The 21841-nt window shown below is 46.8% G+C and overlaps 1 protein-coding gene across 1 annotated transcript in view; it reads left to right on the plus strand.

Moving 5' to 3' along the window:
• The first annotated feature begins 3008 nt into the window (after nucleotides 1-3008).
• The window catches only part of gfra1b (gdnf family receptor alpha 1b), a 40729-nt gene continuing 21896 nt past the window's right edge, over nucleotides 3009-21841 (plus strand). The window contains exons 1-3 of the mRNA XM_023797031.2: nucleotides 3009-4123; nucleotides 4704-5006; nucleotides 7681-7764. Coding sequence (XP_023652799.1) covers nucleotides 4084-4123; nucleotides 4704-5006; nucleotides 7681-7764 — 427 coding nt within the window. The 5' untranslated portion in view covers nucleotides 3009-4083. The remainder of the gene's footprint in view (nucleotides 4124-4703; nucleotides 5007-7680; nucleotides 7765-21841) is intronic.

Raw genomic sequence — 21841 nt, forward strand, 5'->3', positions numbered from 1 at the left:
GATGGATGAAGCTCCCTCATTAGCCAGATTACCCTGGGAATGATGAGGGAAGGGGGAGGGGGATTAAGAGATGCCATTTGACAGATGAAGCTCCCTCATTGGCCAGATTACCCTGGGAATGATGAGGGAAGGGGGAGGGGGGATTGAGAGATGCCATCTGATGGATGAAGCTCCCTCATTAGCCAGATTACCCTGGGAATGATGAGGGAAGGGGGAGGGGGGATTAAGAGATGCCATCTGTCAGACGGCAGTGATGTTGTTAGAGATTTTTGGCCCCAACCCAGACCAATAAAAGATCTTATGTCCCCGCCTTTTCTGCACCCCTAAATGTAGGTAAGTGAATGGTTGACCACATAATTAATTTATACATTGTATTTTTACTAAATATTTGGTAGGGATGTACTTAATTGATTGGTGGCACAAGGCCATTATTATTATTATTATTATTATTATTATTATTATTATTATTATTGTAGATTTTGAGTGGAAAAAACAAACCCATCCATGGAAATATCACAGGGGGTTCAAACTACTGAAATGGTTTATTTTATGAACAGCAGCCACACAGCAGAATACCAATACTTTTAATAAGGGTTTTTACCTCATGGTCCGACCAGTTGGTCCCCGGTTCCGCTGGGATTTCCACTTGTGACACGTGCCAGTGGAGAAAGCATCACATAAATAAATAGCAGCATGTGTAATCAGTTCGAAATGAATAAGATGTAGGCCTACCCTACCGTAGTTCATCGTCTTGCGGGAAATAGTAAGGCCGTCCGTTGGTCTTACGAGGGAATCCATCCAAATGGTGGACAGAATTCATTAAAATTTACACGATTTGGCTGCTTTATGCCGGCCTCTGCCACCAAAGATTCCTTCATCCGTCTTTTTTTTATCACTATTCATTAGTTTTCCAGATCCAGACCATCTACGTGTCGTCAAATATTTGCTAACAATATTGCAGATGCTTAATGAATCCAGCTTCTGGTCGTGATTTAAAAGTGAGTTTAAAGGGATATATTTTAACTAATGTAATCCTGCGGAAATTAACAATTGATTTTGCCGTCACGCCTGCGATTGATCCTCGTTGTCTTAAACAGAGTGGCCGTGCTGTTGAGGAAGCGGCTCCCGTTGTGGCATAAATCAGCTGCTAAGGACCGTCACATGTGTCAGCGCTCTCATTCCCGTCCTAATATCGCTTCAGCGTGTTTCTTGGCGCAGGAGTATTAATCTAGTCGCCATAAATGAGAGTTACAATCGTCGGAGCAAACAACACGAGTCTCTTAATTACTGTGCGCCTCCCGGACTCATGACACATTCATACTTCCACACACAGACCCGGGTCCAAAAAATATTCAGTCTGGCCACCTTTTTGTGTGAAAAGTTAATGTAATGTAAGGAGTTTGGGGTAACTAATGGTAACGGTATAATTAGAGCGGTCGTAAAAATGAAACTGGAGGATGAGGGTTTTCCAAAGGAATGTTCTATCCAGGGACACCGTCCCATGTCATGACTGAGATGAACAGCGCCGCTGACTCGGGGCCACGAAGCACATTAAGGGTTTAATACAGAATTGTTTCCATGGTCAGTAGCCTACCTTATTATTTTGATATTCATTTGGAGAATTAACAGAAACTATTGACTTAGGACATTCATGAAGTTTCGGTTTTATGTTTTTTAATTTCAGGAAGTTGCCAGTTATATTATATGCGAAATCATCAAGATAAATTAATGCCAAATGCATAAGAATTTAAGTTCATTAGCAGTAGGCCTAGTTGATGGTTATTGTGGAAAAAGCCTTTCGACATTCGCGAGACTATGAGCTCGTCTTAAAATTACCACCAGGTTTTAATTAGGCCTATTTTATATATTTTACCTTTGATTTAGCTCGGCTTTTGAAAGCCGTACGGTAATTATTTTAAAACTCGACGTCTGCGTTTCTCTAGTCCCCCTCTGCTGTAAGTAGTGCCATGTCTCTTAGTGAGCATATAATCCTACAGTGATTTGATCCCATCCATTGAGTTTGGATACTTTAGATGTCTCACATAATTCAGCTAATATGGTGGTTCCATTCATTATCCATAACAGCATTTTAATGCGTATATAAATATACATAAATTAAATTAACTAGTATCACGTTCAAACATGATATAATTTATACAATTAATTCATCGTCTTCACCTCTGAGAAAAACCATCTACGAAACAAGATCTTCTGAAACAAACTGACATGACAGAAACACGCAGTTTCAGTTGCCAGACACTGCATTTCGTTCATGTGCATGACGTTTAATTCATCACCGCGATCGTGCTAACCCTTAATTACCAGTGCTTCGGCGAGAGAGACTCCCTGTACACACATCATACCAAGAGACGTTCAATGATTTGTAAAATACGTCCGTAATATTTTAGAAAGTTGTAATGGGTGGCATGTAAAGACTGTGTACGTTCTGTTTAGGAATACACGCAATCTATGTTTAATTGAAAGGTGAAGATTATAAGTTTGTATCCAATCGACTACGAGTGGAGCCCTTATATTGAGGTTAAATTTTTAGCGTGTGTTGTTAGTGGCTATAATAGATCCTACAGTGTCCGCAAATGCTGCGGAAGAGAAGTTCCCCTATCGGTCGACAGGCGGCGGTCGCTGATCATATTTCTCCGCGAATAGGCGGCGCACGGGCGCGCGGCTCGTATTACCCAGGCTTAGCGTCTGTACCGACGTGACCCGAAGGGTAAGAGGTGAGCACTGCTGCCTGACAAGCATCCTCCTTAAATCCATCTCTCGCCATTTGCTAGACAGACTGTCACCATGCTACACTATTTTTATTTTTTAATATGTGGCATTGGTGGATAGTCTGCACACAGAATATTTAGTAGAACATGTACAGTGACAATAAAGATATTCTATTCTGTGCAGGAGTTTACCCTGGCATCATCACTATTAATTACCATGCGAATTAAACCAAGTCTATTAATTTTAAATAACTTCATTCGGGCTTGTCTGCTGCGCGCCACTGTATTTTGTATTTGTCCGTTTCAACTGCACGGTATTTGAAACGCAGTTTGTAGGAGAATATAACATTCACTAAATTATAATGCTACTTTTGGTGAGGAAAATCACACAGTAAGCAAGTGGACATTTTTTTCTGGATACGCTACTCGTTTTCTATCCGACGGCCAGTACGTGCGTAATCTCCCATTTGTCAAAGAAGGAAATATTCGGTTTATTTGTAGAAATCATTAGGAAGGCGAATATGGTGTTTGGCTTGTCGGAAGGATTTGTTTTGTACATGGTTGGGAAAGCGTGCCGGTCGTGTCGGTGTACCCAAATCACGCAGTATAAAAGAGAGCCGTTTTCAAGTGTTGTTTACTGGATTTTGGGTTTATCAGATTTTCTATATAAATGGGAAAGTTACTTAAACTGGACTTTACTAAATCTAAGTGAGTTCATTTGAGATGTTTCACTCGGGCTGTAAAACTGCCAGTTATGTGATGCGTAGTACAGAGTTTAAAAGATCCCGTGTGTTTCCTCGTCCTACCTGAGAATCATGCGTCCGATGTACGCACCTCTCCCAGTTTAACGCCGCAGACACCGGCCAAAGCAGCCCAGCATCCCGCCTAAACCCCTAGCGCCAAACGCAGCACACTGTTTTAATGCGTATAAGAGGGCACTGCCTGTTATGTACTATTTGGAAATGTAATGATCGCGTGAGGGACGCTCGGTGCGCGCCGTCAATGTGCGCTGCCCGGCTCCTTGGTGGGGGTACTGCGCGAGGGAGCGGACGCATCAGTCTCACACGCCTCTTCCTCTGCTGACTGCCTTCTCCTCCTCATCCCGCATGTTCTCGTAGTGTACATCGGACTGCTGTTTTGTGTGGCTGATTTCAAACTGGGCAACATTTAGGAAAGGAAGAAATCCATTAGGAATCTACTGGATGTATATGCGGTGCCGTCTGCCTATTCGCGCTGCCTCCATGGATCTGACTCCGAATCGAGTGGATTTATCAGGGGAATCGAAATTTTAACTTGCGTAAAATCTTTTAAAAACTAGCCTGCGACGTCTTAATAACCCACGGACAATAACGCGATGATCTTCCTAACTTTATCCATCTTGTTGCCTGTGTTGGGTAAGTAGAAAAATGCATGAAGTCAGACCAAGTTAATATTTGAATTGATTAGGGGAGAGAATATAGCCTACGTAAAATAAAGACTAAAATTGGCTAGTAAAAGAATATTTATAATAATGATCGGTGCAGATGTGAGACGTTAAAAGGGCATATGAAAACAATAAGAGAACTGTTATTTATAGTCTTCAAATCCGGGATTTTCATTAAACCGATTGGGCTTGAGAAATATTTCAAAGTAAATATGACAGATTAATGTGTTATAGACGCAGTTAGACGCATTCTTTACTTAACATAAGCAGCTGTTTTCATGCGTAAGAAATAGCGTACAGATTCTACAAATGCAGTTTATTTGCAACTTATTTTAACCTGTGCTTTAAAACTGTGAAAAACGTAGTTTTGAAAACGGATTTTTTTTTCTCAGTTCATGCTTTCCTTTATGTGTTGAACTAATAATCCCGCAATTTGTTCTTTATTACCCTAATTTAAACATAATACAAAAAGTAACAAATGCCAATATTTTGCTATTACGGAATGTCGCACTTAATCGTGAAAATCGCATTTTTTTTTTTTAAATCCTCAGAAGTATTGCTGTCTGCGGACGAAAGCGTTTTCTCCCGGTCGAACCGGCTGGACTGTGTCAGAGCCAGCGATCTGTGTCTGAGGGAGCCGGCGTGCAGCTCCAAGTACCGGACAATGAGGCAGTGCGTTGCTGGGAAGGAGGGCAACTTCAGCGTGGTACCGGGACTGGAGGCGCAGGACGAGTGTCGCAGCGCCATGGAGGCCCTCAAGCAAAGCCCCCTGTACAACTGCAGGTGCAAAAGGGGCATGAAGAAGGAGAAGAACTGCTTGCGCATTTATTGGGGCTTCTATCAGAGTCTACAGGGTAGGAGCCTGGACTATTTCCCAGCTGCTGTGCCTGATACGTGTATCACAAGCGGCATAAGTCATTTTAATATTCGCCTTTGCGACGGGGAATGTTAAAGTGTCGTTTAAACAGTGACAGGGAGAGCGCTTCGCCGTGGACTTACGGCTAATGACCTATTCGGCTGTAATAGCGTGGAGCGCAGGTCTCCCGTGCGTGCGGCGAGACCGTTATCAGCAGCTTCCCCCTCAGCTTATGCGTGTATTATACGTTAGGAGATTACGTTAAGATTCACGGCCGAGAGACTTATAAGACCCGTAAAAAACCTCCTTCTATTTAATTACCGTCCGTCATTTAGGGCTGTCACCTACTAACGGACAGTAAGTTTACCCCGAATCACAGATATACGGACAGCACCGTTACAGAAATACGAATTGCATGTGTGAAGTAGCTTTGACAATCTCACACAAGCCCTTTAACGCGTTTATACGCATTCAACTGCCGTTTTTTTCTTTTTTTTGCAATTTTTATTTTAATGGTAGTTAAGATTAATATTAACATCAAAATTGTATGATTTAGGCCTCTCTTTATAGAGGCCTACATTATAAAGAATTAGTCTGAACAAGTAATCTAAAATAGCACCAAGTAATTGTGTATTAAATTAATATATTTACTTTTAAAGAATATAGCCGATGTACACTTATATTGATCAATAAAAATTGAAAAATACTAGTAGACTAAAAACGGGAAGAAAACGTTGCGGTTTGTTTCCTGGACGTAAAATATATGCTGTAAATAATCGTACAAGGGCCTTAAAAACGAAGGATTTCAATTAGAAATAATCTGGTTTTTATTTACTTTCATAGCTAGTGGGAATGATTTATGCAGCTCGGATTTATAGTCTGTGTCAACAGGGTAACTGGCGCTCAGATACACAGAGACGGGGACGAAGCCCGGTAAGAAAATGGCAGCGTACAAGACGTTTAGTTAAAGATAAATAAATATGAGAAAGAATTCAAATACGGCGGATTTAGTTTGTTTTTGAATATGTTTGATAGGTGTAAAATTGTGACAAATTTCGTTAGTCTATAAAATATGGTGGAATGCATTTTCTAAAGTATATATTAAGTTTATTCTTCATGTGCATGCAAAAATATTTACAAGGATCAGCCACACACACAGCATACGCTGCACACACACTCCAACCACGCACACTGCCAACACTGCACACACTCTAACCGCACCCACAGCATACGCTGCACACACACTCTAACCGCACCCACAGCATACGCTGCACACACACTCTAACCGCACCCACAGCATACGCTGCACACACACTCTAACTGCACACACGGCATACACTGCACACACACTCTAACTGCACACACGGCATACACTGCACATACACTCTAACTGCATACACGGCATACACTGCACATACACTCTAACTGCACACACGGCATACACTGCACACACACTCCAACCACGCACACGGCATACACTGTACACACACTCTAACCACACCCACAGCATACGCTGCACACACACTCCATTCGCACCCACGGCATACACCCACCACACACTCTTAACTGTACACATGGCATACACTGCACACAACTTATGTATTCTATGTAAGAATTATTATTCCAACTGTACATACAGCTCACTCTACAACCACACACACAACACAGTCTCCCAGAGGTGCCATTAGAGGTTTTGAACTCCATAAAAGCGTATCATATTGGGCATACACACACATCACACTCTCCACACACACACTCCGCACATGCATACACTGCACACTCTCCACACACCCCCACTCACTCACGCAGCACACTCCACACCCCCCACATATGCCCACACCCCACACACAGCATACTCTCCACACACACCCCCACACCCCACACACACAGCACACTCTTTACATACACAAATCCCCCCACACACAGAACTCTCCACACACACACACGTGCAGCACACCCCCCCACACACACACAGCAAACTCTCAATACCCCCCACAAGAAAGCACACTCTCCACACTGCACACACACATACACAACAATCTCTACACAACCCCCCACACACAGCACACACTCCCCTCCTCACAAAGCACACACCACACACACAGCACACTCTCCACACACACACACAGAACACTCTCTACACCTCCCCCACACAAAACAGACTCTCCCCATACCACACACACAAAGCACACTCTCCATACACACGCACATACAGTACACTCTCCACACACCACACATACAGTACACTCTCCACACACCACACATACAGCACACTCTCCACACACCACACATACAGCACACTCTCCACACCACACATACAGCACACTCTCCACACACCACACATACAGTACACTCTCCACACACCACACATACAGTACACTCTCCACACACCACACATACAGCACACTCTCCACACACCACACATACAGTACACTCTCCACACACCACACATACAGCACACTCTCCACACACCACACATACAGCACACTCTCCACACACCACACATACAGCACACTCTCCACACACCACACATACAGTACACTCTCCACACACCACACATACAGTACACTCTCCACACACCACACATACAGCACATTCTCCACACACCACCCAGACACGCACACACCCCAGTGCTGTTGTGTCCCTGCTCACTTCGGTGTCTTCCTGCTCAGGAAACGACTTCTTGGAGGACTCCCCATACGAGCCCATGAACAGCCGTCTCTCTGATATTTTTCGCCTGGCTCCCATCATCTCAGGTAGGGGGGGTTGGGGGGCGCTTGGGGGGAGCTTGTAGTGCCATGTCACAGGGACACTCGGGCACTGAGGGGCAAAGTGTACGTTGACTCTGCTTAACACAGTTAGTTGACAAATGGGGGTTAAACCCGAGGTGACCCCAGAAGTGGGCGCGTTGTGTCTGAACTCTACGGTTTCTTTACAAAGTCACAGTAAATAGAGTGTCCCAGTAGGTGGCACTGTCATTTCCATTAAAACAGCACTGGTCTCTGCTCATCACTGTTTGGTGGGGTGTTTTACATGGCTTGATGTAGGGATTGGAAAGCCCTAAAGGTGTGGTGCCCTGTGCCAAGATTTGGGTCTATCTGGAACCATCAGCATCACCTGTCAGGCTGAAATGTATGACCGTGTTTCAACACACTATGTAAAAAGGAATCACCATCAAAGGGCAATAAAGTAACATAAAGATGATGTGAGGAAATAACAGGGGCAGAATGTTGTATAGGAAAATGAGACCGTAATAATGGAGTCTCGTAGCTTAGCATAGCTCAGGTCTGTTTGTATAATGGAGTCTCGTAGCTTAGTATAGCTCAGGTCTGTTTGTATAATGGAGTCTCGTAGCTTAGCATAGCTCAGGTCTGTTTGTATAATGGAGTCTCGTAGCTTAGCATAGCTCAGGTCTGTTTGTATAATGGAGTCTCGTAGCTTAGCATAGCTCAGGTCTGTTTGTATAATGGAGTCTCGTAGCTTAGCATAGCTCAGGTCTGTTTGTATAATGGAGTCTCGTAGCTTAGTATAGCTCAGGTCTATTTGTATAATGGAGTCTCGTAGCTTAGCATAGCTCAGGTGTGTTTGTATAATGGAGTCTCGTAGCTTAGCATAGCTCAGGTCTGTTTGTATAATGGAGTCTCGTAGCTTAGCATAGCTCAGGTCTGTTTGTATAATGGAGTCTCGTAGCTTAGCATAGCTCAGGTCTGTTTGTATAATGGAGTCTCGTAGCTTAGCATAGCTTAGGTCTGTTTGTATAAAGGAGTCTCATAGCTTAGCATAATTGTGGTCTCTTTGTATAATGTAATCTTGTAGCTTAGCACAGCTCAGTTTTGTTCATCCAGTCTACTGTGCAGGATGTTGAGAAGTAGTAATGAACACTAAAAAGTGACTGTTTATCTCCGTCAGCATGTTTGTGTTTATTTGCGCCCAGTCATGCCTGCTTGTGCATCAGTACTTCTGTTTGTAGGTCTGTAGACATGTACCTGTGGTTGTGTCTGGATTTTAAGCATGGGGGGCCCACACAGGGCAACGGGGGGCCACACAGGGTCACTCTCTGTCTCAGGCTAGTACCAATATCAGGTTTGTTTCAGATTTTTTTTCAGAGCTGGAAAGATTAAGTACAGCTCAAGAGATCCTAACAAGAGAAAAATATTGCTGTCCTCTCAGATTCCTTTGAAGAATGAGATTAACAATCATCCCAAACTGCTCTGTTGTTCTTTAATAGGCGATTGATATTTCTGTGCTGCAGTGTGCAATTAGAGCGCAGCGCACAGTGGGGAATCAGCCCGGGGGGGGGCGCCAGTGGCAGCGCCAGTCAGGCACGTCGCCGAAGCTTTTCAGCACGAGCAGAGCGGCCCTATTAGCGCAGACATGCCGATCGATGTGGGCCGGGGCTGTGCGGCACTGCCATGCTGGGAGGCAGGACGTGACGGGGCTCACAGCTCATAGCACACAGCGGGGCTCAGCTTCACACCAGCCCACCACCGCTACTGCCACTCAGCAGGATTGGGGGGGGGGCATCCACACCGAGGGACAGCTCACTGGGACAGGGGATCCAGTGAGGAGAGCGGGCACCGGGAGGGACAGCCGTGTGGGGGGGTCCGGTGAGGAGAGCGGGCACCTGGAGGGACAGCCATGTGGGGGGGTCCGGTGAGGAGAGCGGGCACCTGGAGGGACAGCCGTGTGGGGGGGTCCGGTGAGGAGAGCGGGCACATGGAGGGAGAGCCGTGTGGGGGGGATCCGGTGAGGAGAGCGGGCACCGGGAGGGACAGCCGTGTGGGGGGGTCCGGTGAGGAGAGCGGGCACCTGGAGGGACAGCCGTGTGGGGGGGTCCAATGAGGAGAGCGGGCACCGGGAGGGACAGCCGTGTGGGAGGGTCCGGTGAGGAGAGCGGGCACCTGGAGGGACAGCCGTGTGGGGGGGTCCGGTGAGGAGAGGGGGCACCTGGAGGGACAGCCGTGTGGGGGGGTCCGGTGAGGAGAGCGGGCACCTGGAGGGACAGCCGTGTGGGGGGGTCCGATGAGGAGAGCGGGCACCTGGAGGGACAGCCGTGTGGGGGGGTCCGGTGAGGAGAGCGGGCATCTGGAGGGAGAGTTGTGTGTGTGGGGGTGTGTGGGGGGGGTCCGGTGAGGAGAGCGGGCACCTGGAGGGAGAGTTGTGTGTGTGGGGGTGTATGGGGGGGATCCGGTGAGGAGTGCGGGCAACTGGAGGGAGAGTTGTGTGTGGGGGGGGGGGGGTCCGGTGAGGAGAGCGGGCACCGGGAGGGAGAGTTGTGTGTGTGTGTGTGTGTGTGTGTGTAGGGGGGGGGTCCGGTGAGGAGAGCGGGCACCTGGAGGGAGAGTTGTGTGTGTGGGGGTGTGTGGGGGGGGTCCGGTGAGGAGAGCGGGCAACTGGAGGGAGAGTTGTGTGTGTGTGGGGGGGGGGGTCCGGTGAGGAGAGCGGGCACCGGGAGGGAGAGTTGTGTGTGTGTGTGGGGGGGGGGGGTCCGGTGAGGAGAGCAGGCACCTGGAGGGAGAGTTGTGTGTGTGGGGGTGTGTGGGGGGGGGTCCGGTGAGGAGAGCGGGCACCTGGAGGGGGAACCGTGTGGGTTTCTGCTCAGGGCTTTACGATGTTGCCGTGCTTAAACTTCCATTTATCTTTTGTTTGAGGGCATGATGTCAACATGGGTTTTACCAGCTGATTCCGAGTCATTTTTCATCTGATGACAACGAATCACTCTCTCTTGCACAGTCAGTCACAACAAGAAGCAAAACCAAGATTTAGTCACACAGAAAAGCACAGCCAATCAGAGTCAGTTACCTCAAGAAACACAGCCAATAATTCTTCTCCCTTACAAATGTATACACAGACATACACACACACACACACACACACATTTGTGGGGACCGTCCATTCATTTCTATGGGCATAACCCTAATCCTAAGAAGGACAACCTTAACCCCTACCCAAACCAGAAGCTGTGTAGCATGTTGGGGATTTTGGCGTTTTCTCTGTTTGTGTTTGTTATGATATACAAGGCCATTCCTCACCACTTCAGAATATCCAGTGACGCACTGATCCGTAAATAACTGGCAACCCCGCTCCTCTGAAATTCAAATGGACTTTTGAATTTCCATCAAATTATTTTCCAGTGTCCCAGATCAGATCTCACTGTGAAAAAAGAATAAAATTTAGGCCACTTAGATGTATTCACTTAGATGTATTCATCAGCCAATCCGGCGCATTAAGAATGAATTTCCTTGACACTGGTCCTCTGGTTTGGCAAGCAAAGTCAGAGCAGCTGAACCATGAGCGGGGCATGAACACGGCATGAGAGGGGCATGTGAGGGGCAGGAGAGGGGCATGAGTAGGGTATGAGACGGGCATGTGAGGGGCACATGAATAGGTTATGAATGGGGCATGTGCGACTCATAATCAGGGTACTGTGGTGGGAGCCTAGCATGGACTCTGCAAATCAGCGTCACACTTTAATCTGAGAGGAGAAATGCAACCGGCGGAGGAATCCAGAATTGCGCTTTGTTTTTCTCCTTTGTGTAAACTGTCACGCCCGTGTGATGTTAGGGTGGGGAGGGGCTCCCAATGTGAGCTCCTCTATGATCTTGTGAGAATTGCTTTGCTTGTTTGTGGTGTCACATCAAATGTGCTTGTGGCAGCATCAGCCTTCACAGTGGCTTGTTAGAGAGCCTCCTCAACGCATCACGGAGCTGCCAGTACCCCACATATCTCACAAGTCTCCTGTGCCTCCTTCTGCTCCCCCAGAACCTCATGCCTCCTCCCGCTCCCCCTGAGCCTCTTATGCCTTCTCCCACTCCCTTTGAGCCTCCTGCATCCTCTCACTCCCCTGCACCTCCTGCACTTCTGCCTGCTCCCCCTGAGCCACCTGTGCCTCCTCCCACTCCCCCTGAGCCTTCTGCATCCTCTCCCATTCCCCTTGAGCCTTTCACACCTCCTCCTTCTCCCATAAGCCTCCTGCACATTCTCCTTCTCCCCCAAAGCCTCCTGTGCCTCCTCCCTTGTCTCCTGTGCTTCCTGATCCACCCACTTCTCCTGCCCCTCCTGTCTCCCACATCTGCACCATGACTCCTGTGCCTCCCCTGTCTCCCACGCTCAAGCTGTATCCATCTGCTTGCAAGGAAACACTGGTGACGGAGGTGGATTCTTGGCACTTTTCAGTCTGCAGTTGACCGGGAGCACAGCTACTAGGGATGGGCAGTGCATCTAATTGTTACAGTATATCAATATGTTTTCAAAACGAGATACAGGATGACAGAATACTCTTTATATCGATATACTTTTATTGTGCGTTAAAATTAGGGGTCTATTAAAGATTTTAAATAGAAACTAATAGTATTCCTCCCTGGCTGTAAACAAAGCGAGAGCTTCTGTCATGACGTTACACAGACTCCCAGAATCCACAGCTAAAATCAGACCATTCAGTCAGCGTCTCACAGAGAAGCTGATGGAGGGGAAAAGGGAGGAATTGCTGTGACTTGTTTAATTTAATTTTAAAACCTTGACAGACGGTTCGCAGGTTAAAAATATAATTAGCTATATTTGTTTTATTTTGTTGAAGAGTACTGTAATTCCTTAAAGTGAGGAGCTTTTCAGTTATTAAGTGCACTTTCAATGGTTGACAGCTTCTGCTTTTAGAGCCATTTGCCAAATAGGTTTTAGATTTAGATTTTAGTTTTTTGTTAATAAGCATGCATCCTTCTGGTTTAAGAGTGATGTCATAAACTGATCAAAAAGAACAATGTTGTTGATAGACATCGTGGAGTGAATGGGTTTACCAGGGGCTGCGTTATCGATCTCCAGCAACACAAATATATGCAGAATTTATTTTTGTCTTTATTTTGAGACTTCTGTTTGCAGTGATGGAAATGTCTGAACTGAATGGTTATAGCTGTGTATTTGCAAACAGGGAAGAAAACACTGAATTTGCATTTAGTTTTGACCACACTGTTTTAATAATTTGCTTTCCCCACTTGATAGAAAATACCAATATATACCCCCCCCCCAGGTTGTAGCAAGTGGTTATTTAAGTTACAGTTGCCTTCCTATCAGCTTAAACCAGTCTGGCCAGTCTTCTCTCACCTCCGCCCTCAACAGGGCATTTTCACCCAGAAAACCGCGGCTCATTGGATGATTTTACTTTTTCGGCCATTCTCTGTGAACCCCAGAGACGTCTGTGTGTGAAAATCCCAGCAGATCAGCAGTTTCTGAAATACTCATACCAGCCTTTCTGGCACCAATAACCATGGTCACTTAAATCCCCTTTCTTCCACATTCTGATATTTGATGTGAACATTAACTGAAGCTCCTGACCTGCATCTGCATGAGTTTATACATTGTACTGCTGACATATGATTGGCTGATTAGATATTTACTTCAACGAGTAGTTGAACAGGTGTATCTAATAAAGCTGGGACCGCAGCGTGTCCAACCCAACCGGGACCACAACGTCTCAGAGGCTCAACTGGGACCGCAGCATGTCCACCCCGACCGGGACCACAACGTCTCTGGGGCTCAACTGAGACCGCAGCGTGTCCAACCCGACCGGGACCACAACGTCTCTGGGGCTCAACTGAGACCGCAGCGTGTCCAACCCGACCGGGACCACAACGTCTCTGGGGCTCAACTGGGACCGCAGCGTGTCCAACCCGACCGGGACCACAACGTCTCTGGGGCTCAACTGGGACCGCAGCGTGTCCAACCCGACCGGGACCACAACGTCTCTGGGGCTCAACTGGGACCTCAGCGTGTCCAACCCGACCGGGACCACAACGTCTCTGGGGCTGAACTGGGACCGCAGCGTGTCCAACCTGACCGGGACCACAACGTCTCTGGGGCTCAACTGGGACCTCAGCGTGTCCAACCTGACCGGGACCACAACGTCTCTGGGGCTCAACTGGGACCTCAGCGTGTCCAACCTGACCGGGACCACAATGTCTCTGATGCTCAACTGTGGGACCGTAGTGTGTCTGGGCCGACCAGCACCTCCCCAACACTCGGGCTTTGCTAGACGATGCCGGTCCACCCCCTTCACCGGCGTGGGAACGAGGATCTTGGGTGACACAGGGAGCAGGGAACAGTGTCAGTGAATCATGCAGTGCACTGTGGTTGCTTACAAATGTCTGTCAGTCCCCTCCCCCACCAGACATTAACAGTCACATGCAGCTCTAATTATTATCTTTGTGGGTATTCAAGTCTTACGGCAGCCGTTGCATGTTGTCAAAGGCCCCCCCCACACCCTGCTGTCCCCTGCTGGGCTTACACTCCACATTAATATGGGCCACAGCCCACCTCACCCCCATCGGGGTACAAGATGACCCTGTGTTCCCACAGCATATGCGAGGAAAGGGGTGTGGGGGGGCGGCTAACAGGCCCTGCAGTCCCATGGGAAGTCCCCTCCCTGTCATGGTCTCCGCGCTCACCCCACCCCTCCTGGAGCGATGTCTCCTCCAAAAGCACGATATATCGGTAAACTTGTCGGTACTGGACGACGTTCGTTAAAAATCAGGATGTTGGCAATGGTCTGATATGTCAGTCCTGGTTGATATTTAAACTCTATTAATATTCAACATTATCAGCACCAGCTGTAAGGACACAACTACTGAAATAATGAAGATGACTGCACTGCACCATCAGCCACTTTGCGTCATGGAGGAATTGGTTCTTTGTCAGAATTTCCACATCTACTGCCCTGCTTCCGTGCACAGCCACATGTGCTCTTTACCGCTTTCACGAATGTCGATCTGTCCAGTCCTGATGACCGGGTCCTCAAGGACGAAGCCTCACCTCATGCTCATTGGCCCCCACGGCCGCTGCTCTGCTGCAGAACGAGCACCAGGATACCCACACGCACAGCAGGATTCCATTCCCAGGACCGAACCAGAAACCTTTAAGGGACAAGCCATCCTGCTCCCGAGTGAGATATCCGCTTCCTTAAGCGGACGGGAGATTGAAGCGGAACACTCCCCGCTCCAGTGTTGGCCGGACCCTCCCCACTGTACACTGTACCCTGGGGAAGACCTCGCCACTTTCGCTTTAACTCGCTATGCGAAGGCTGTGAAAATGGCTAGTTTAAGTTTTTTAATTGGACCTTGAACTCTTTACATGTGATAATTAGATATTTTGAATACCTTCACTCCCCTCTCACTGCTTTTTTACAGGGCTGTGTTTTTTAATGAGAAAGCTAAAAATAGCTGCAGAGTGTAGCCAAGTGCATGATTTTTGAATGTGATTATTTTAATTAGACGTTTTTGAGGGATGATTATTTTACCCCCTGAAAACAGTGAGATTTAGGGGGTAATTTTGGCTGCATATTCGGGGCACACCCGCTTGCGTCTTTGGCCACGGCTGTACCGATGTGCGATGAAACGGGCTCCCTGTGTGCATCCACACCGATGAGGACAGCAGTCGCCTGCAGCGCTGAGGACGCCACCGACTCCCCAGCCTGTGTAGACCGCCTGCTCAACGCTGGCCCAACGCTCTTGCTGCAGCCTCCTCACATTCCTGGGAGCATAACCAATGTCGTGTTCTTGATGTTCGACCACACTTCAGGATTTCTGTCAGGTCTTACATTCATTCACGTTTATGATGCTCCATCAGATTCATTGGTCACGGTCGTGTTTCGGGTTAATCCTGTCAGGACAGAAAGTTCTGCGCAGTGTCTGCTTCCCCCTCGCAGAGCCGAAGCCAGTGCGCACCAGCCCGGTGCCTTCTGGGAAACGGGCTCTCACATTAATTAAAAACTGAAATGCCCCCAAGAAAACTGTTTGTCATCGTGGAAGTTAATATAAAAGGAACCGCAAGATGAAATGATGCCTGCGAATGCACCCAGTGAAATGCTCACCACTAAACCCGCCACGTCCTTAACATTTACTTCTTTGAAGTCCGGAACAAAGACGCAGAACAGCAGTGATGGACAAAATCTCTCGTTTGCCTGTTATGAGAAAATTGTTTGCATTGTCTTGCTCGTTCAGACGGAGGCGGCGTCCGGAAATTCAATGTTTTTTCTTTTTATATCTGGGTTAAGCTCTTTGTTTCGGTTATTTCTTGGCTTAATATTTTGTGTGGAAATTAAATAGACTTCCTTGTTTCCTCACACAACCAGAGGCTCTACATGTACGTGATATTAGAAAAGCAATCAGCTTCTGTTTTTAATGATTTTGAAGCCGTGCTTCTCCCAGAACACTGATGACTACGCAGTAGTGCGCACACGCTCTCTCTTTGGCCAGACTCTGTTACAGAATGCGTAATGAACATATGTTAGCTGAACACATAACGTTTTTTTTTAATTGCTGGAATATAGTTATGTGCCTCTTATTTAAAATGTGTATCCTGGTTTATATGTTACTGAAGGTGTTACAAATTCCTGGCTATTGAGCTGCTCACCAGCTGGAGTGGCTACATGGTTCTGATGTGTGTCGTTCGTGTATGATGTAAATTGGATCAGAGGAACTGCATTTGAAGCCCACAAACGTCCAGTGTGGACGAAGCTGCATGGAGGATGAGGAGCAGTGAGATTACAGAGAGCGAGCAGTGAGATTACAGAGAGCGAGCAGTGAGATTACAGAGCCCTGGGCTGTTCACGCTAAAAGCACTGTTTCCAGAAATCAGTGCGACCCAGTGGAGCCACATAGAGTCGGGGCCCCACACCCGTCTCACCAGGGCCCGTAATTGTGACAACAGCAGCTCGGCTTCAAACCAGATGGGCCAATTACTGTCAGCAGAGGTTCACGTGCCAACGTGGAGTGATTTCTGTGCACTTACAGGTAGACTCGCGCCATTTCAGAAAGCATGGTGGGGGGGGGGGGTCAGGGTTTCCATTGTATAGGTGGCATCACTCGGCAGTAGCTGTAGCGAAACCCCAGCTGTGGCCAGGCAGGCTGCAGTGGAGAGAGAATTATGACACTGAACAAAGTCCAGATGGATACAGCTTTCATTACAGTGACAAAGTCGAGACAAACACAGACGTGTCTCTAAATCATGCAAGTTATATAAGGAGAGAGTCTGCATACAAAAGATATATAAGGAAATAGTCTGCATGCAAAAGATTCAGTGCTAGTCCTGTTGGGTGTGTGAGGCAGGTCAGCTGTGTTTGTGAAGCTGTTACCGTGTGAGGCAGGTCAGCTGTGTTTGTGAAGCTGTTACTGTGTGAGGCAGGTCAGCTGTGTTTGTGAAGCTGTTACCGTGTGAGGCAGGTCAGCTGTGTTTGTGAAGCTGTTACCGTGTGAGGCAGGTCAGCTGTGTTTGTGAAGCTGTTACCGTGTGGAGTTACTAGAGGTGCAGCAGTATCCTGGTTTCATCGTATAGCACAGTATCAAAATTTGTGGTTCTCATACCCTGTACATTTGCACATCTTATATACCAGTGATTCTCAACCCATGGGTTGTGAACTAAATTTGGATGACGGTAAGTTCTGAGATGGTCGCAACGGCAGAGTTGGAAATATAAGCATTTTAAAATCAGCAAGTTCTTATGCTGATCCACGATCAGATTTCCCAGCCCCAATCCTAGAATCAACTTATATAAATGGGTCTTGGGTCAGCAGCTGTTTAGTGCAAAAGTAGTGAACACTCAACCAATCCAAGAAGCCAAACCACAGATGCTTAATTCAATGGTACATACAATCAAATTTGTGCGATAGGCATTGATTGACGTAAATTGCAGAGTGCACTGCGTGCTTGATCATAGCGTTAATGTAAATTTATACTTGATTCAGTGTGGGGACTCTGCGGGCGTGGTAAAAACTGGGTCATGGTGCAAAAAAGGTTGAGAATCACAGTCTTACACTCAACTGCCTGTCAGACTCAGCAGCTGGTGCTGTTTCCTAAAACCCCTTTAAGCATGTCCCTACTCGATCAGTGCTACCTGCCCAATTTGTATCTCACACCTGCGCATGCATTTTCGTGCATGCCTGCACTTCATCACATTGGCTATGTCCGAATTCAGGGGCACCCTTCAAAGGCTGCATTTGAACACCGAATGCGTCACAGTGGTGCAACAAGGCTGTCCTATTTCAACGGCTCTTTCAAATACAGTCTAGAAATGTGTCCCTCTTTTGCTGAGTCATGAAGGTTCCATCCCAAGATCCCAAGATTCTTTGTGCAGAGGTAAAGCAGGTGTGTCTCAGCTAGCCAATCGGAGTGGCACTTTGTGACTCAAAGGTACAGATGGGAACAGCTGGTGACGCAAATAGGAAATCATCTGTAGGCTGGACCATCCCATTTCACAATGTCTTCTTTTCAACCTTTGAAGAACACAGCTTACAAAGGCTATGATATTGTAGACGTCCTTTGAAGGATGCAGCCCCTGAATTCGGACATCCATTTTCTGGCAGTTCACGGTCCATTCATCTTGCCATTTAATGCCAAACCATTTTGTCTACTGCAGAAGTAAACTACAGTGGTCACTTTATTGTTTAGTGAGAACTGGTGCTAACAGATTTTTTTTCAGTCAGAGGAATAATTTTCTTTGTTCGTGAATTTTAAGCGTTCATTGTAAGATTGATTTCAAAATTCACTTTGGTCGTCTATTTCCAGTTTTTGGATCAACATTATTACCTATATATTCCAAATTGGAAATATTAGTTTTTATTTTCATCAGCTGAAAATGCTGCTGTCCAGCAAAATGGTATTTTGGTATACTTTGGTTCACACTGAACTGAAATACGAAGTTTGGCATTCTCTGTGTTTGTTGCAGCCGTATTTATATTACTCTAAATCCGCGTGACCTGCTTCACACAGTAACAGCTTCACAAACACAGCTGACCCGATTCACACAGTAACGGCTTCACAAACACAGCTGACCCGATTCACACAGTAACAGCTCCACAAACACAGCTGACCCGATTCACACAGTAACAGCTGTGTTTGTGAAGCTGTTACTGTGTGAGGCAGGTCAGCTGTGTTTGTGAAGCTGTTACAGTGTGAGGCAGGTCAGCTGTGTTTGTGAAGCTGTTACAGTGTGAGGCAGGTCAGCTGTGTTTGTGAAGCTGTTACCGTGTGAGGCAGGTCAGCTGTGTTTTTGAAGCTGTTACCTGGTGAAACAGGTCAGCTGTGGTTGTGAAGCTGTTACTATGTCAATCGGGTCAGCTGTGTTTGTGAAGCTGTTACTGTGTGAAGCAGGTGGACTGTGTTTGTGAAACTGATACTTTTGGCATTGGAAGCATATCCTGTCGGATTTGTGAAGTTGGTTCTTATGTCCCTGTTAACAGTATAATGATTATAGCATGGTAATAGTGTAGTGAGAGTTTAGTCATTACAACAAACACATTAATGCTAAGTCTGTCATGAAACAAATCTACAAATTCACAATGGATTGATTGATAATCAGTATTTTCTCAGGTCTGCATATTGCATTTCACACAGAAATGCAAAGCACTACGAGTCAACACTGGTTAGACAAACAAACATGCATATGGGAAAACAAACACTACATACAAAAACAAGCACAAATACAAGATAACAAACACTGCATAGATATACAAACACACATATAGGAAAATGAACACCAAACACCGCATAGACAAACAAACACTGCATAGACACAGACAGACAAACAGACAGGAGTCCTGACCTTACAAACATACACACACAGACACACAGTTTTTCAGAGAGATTCCCAAAGCAAAATTGGGCATTGATTTTTCAGGGAGCCATTTGGGGTGACAGGGGGATGGAGTGTGTTTTCTGCCTGGTGCAAGTTATGTGTGTTATTAAAGTGGAGACTCCAGTGGCTCTGCAGAGGATGGGAGGCTCCCACCACTCGCCACATCGGACAGTCGAACTTATCTACAACAGTGGCCACAAGGCCTTTTGTGGAATACCGGCCACAGTGCAACACTGGATACTGTAAATGCTTAATCCCAGAGGGAGCTGGGGTCCTGACCTTAACCTGGGAGCTGGGGTCCTGACCTTAACCTGGGAGCTGGGGTCCTGACCTTAACCTGGGAGCTGGGGTCCTGACCTTAACTGAAAGCTGAAATCTGGAGCTCTGTATTTCCCCCGTCCATGAAGTTCAGCGTGCAAAAAGGAGTCTGTGGCCAGAGTGATGTCGCTCGCAGGAGGCAGAGTAGGAGATTGACTGGGGACTCGGGACATTAGTTGAGTGGATCGGTCCTTGTGGCTGATTCAGTCCCCAAAAGCAGGCTCCAGCTAGGTCCATACCGTCATTACCAAGAAGACTCAGCAGCTCTGCCCTCCCCGATATGCAGCAGTCCTCAGGCCGCTGTAATTCAGGCTCGTATTTTACGACGCTAATGTGCACGAATTGAACTCCTTGAGGTAAGGGACTGCACTGGCAGCCCAGCAGAACAGCACACCTACATTCTTAGGGGTTATTAAGCATCGATTTTTCCAAGGATTAAGGGCTAATGTATCACCCAGCACTTTATGAATTTCACACCAGTCACTCTGCTGTGGTTAATGGCTCTGAGGAAACTCTTTGAAACAAACAGACACACACACACACTCACACACAAACAAAGATGCACAAACATGCTGACAAATGCACTCACGCATATACAACATCCCCATGCACTTCCAAGTACAGCACAAACACCATACACACACACACACTTTAACAAAAGCACAGTCCTGACGTTTACAATAATCAACATACCCTGGGGGGGAGGGGGGATGCAATTTGACACCAGTGAGATATTGATACTGTTTATAGGAAGAAACAGAGCCCTAATATCCTAAATAGGGTCTATCGTCACTGCATCAGGGGCCTGACTACTTACCCATTGTTTGGATTTGAGGCCCCTGGGGACCCAACTCTGCACGGAGGATGAAACAAAAGCAGCCTAAGCACCATGGAGATGGACCACAGGCAGGATACCATCATGTCATTATGATGTAGACAAGGTTTCACAGTCATCATCTTTATCCTGTGTCATTACAAGCCACACCCACAAGACAAGCAGGTTACACCTACAAACTGACCCGAGTCACACCCTTATACCCACCAGATTCACACATAAAGCCATTTGCATGATGCCACCAGGCCACAACCACAGACCCACCAGATTCACACCTGAAAATCCATGTCCATATTCTTATTCATGAAGCCACTGCATTGTGAAGCATTACCCATTGGTTTATCACACTAGGACAATTGTTCTGCTGTGTCCTTGACTGTGAATCAGTACCCTTTGGTTTACAAAGAACAATAGTTTAGCCATGTCATTCACAGTGTGAAGCAGTTCCCATTGGTATATCACACTAGGATGATAGTTCAGCCGTGTCCTTGACTGTGGGAAGCAGTGTTCATCGGTTTATCGCACTAGGACGATAGTTCGGCCGTGTCCTTGACTGTGAAGCAGTGCCCTTTGGTTTATTGCTCTAGAACGATAGTTTAGCCATGTCATTGACTGTGTGAAGTAGTGTCCATTGGTTTATCACGTTAGGACGATAGTTCGGTCATGTCCTTGGCTGTGTGAAACAGTGTCCATTGGTTTATCACGTTAGGACGATAGTTTGGTCGTGTCCGTGGCTGTGTGAAGCAGTGCCCATTGGTATATCGCACTAGGACGATAGTTCGGTCGTGTCCTTGGCTGTGTGAAACAGTGTCCATTGGTTTATCACGTTAGGACGATAGTTTGATCTTGTCTGTGGCTGTGTGAAGCAGTGCCTATTGGTATATCGCACTAGGACGATAGTTCGGTCATGTCTGTGGCTGTGTGAAGCAGTGTCCATTGGTTTATCACGTTAGGACGATAGTTTGATCTTGTCTGTGGCTGTGTGAAGCAGTGCCTATTGGTATATTGTACTAGGATGATAGTTCGGTCGTGTCCTTGGCTGTGTGAAACAGTGTCCATTG

Source organism: Paramormyrops kingsleyae, chromosome 20 (genome assembly GCF_048594095.1).
Source record: "Paramormyrops kingsleyae isolate MSU_618 chromosome 20, PKINGS_0.4, whole genome shotgun sequence".
Classification (NCBI taxonomy): domain Eukaryota; kingdom Metazoa; phylum Chordata; class Actinopteri; order Osteoglossiformes; family Mormyridae; genus Paramormyrops; species Paramormyrops kingsleyae.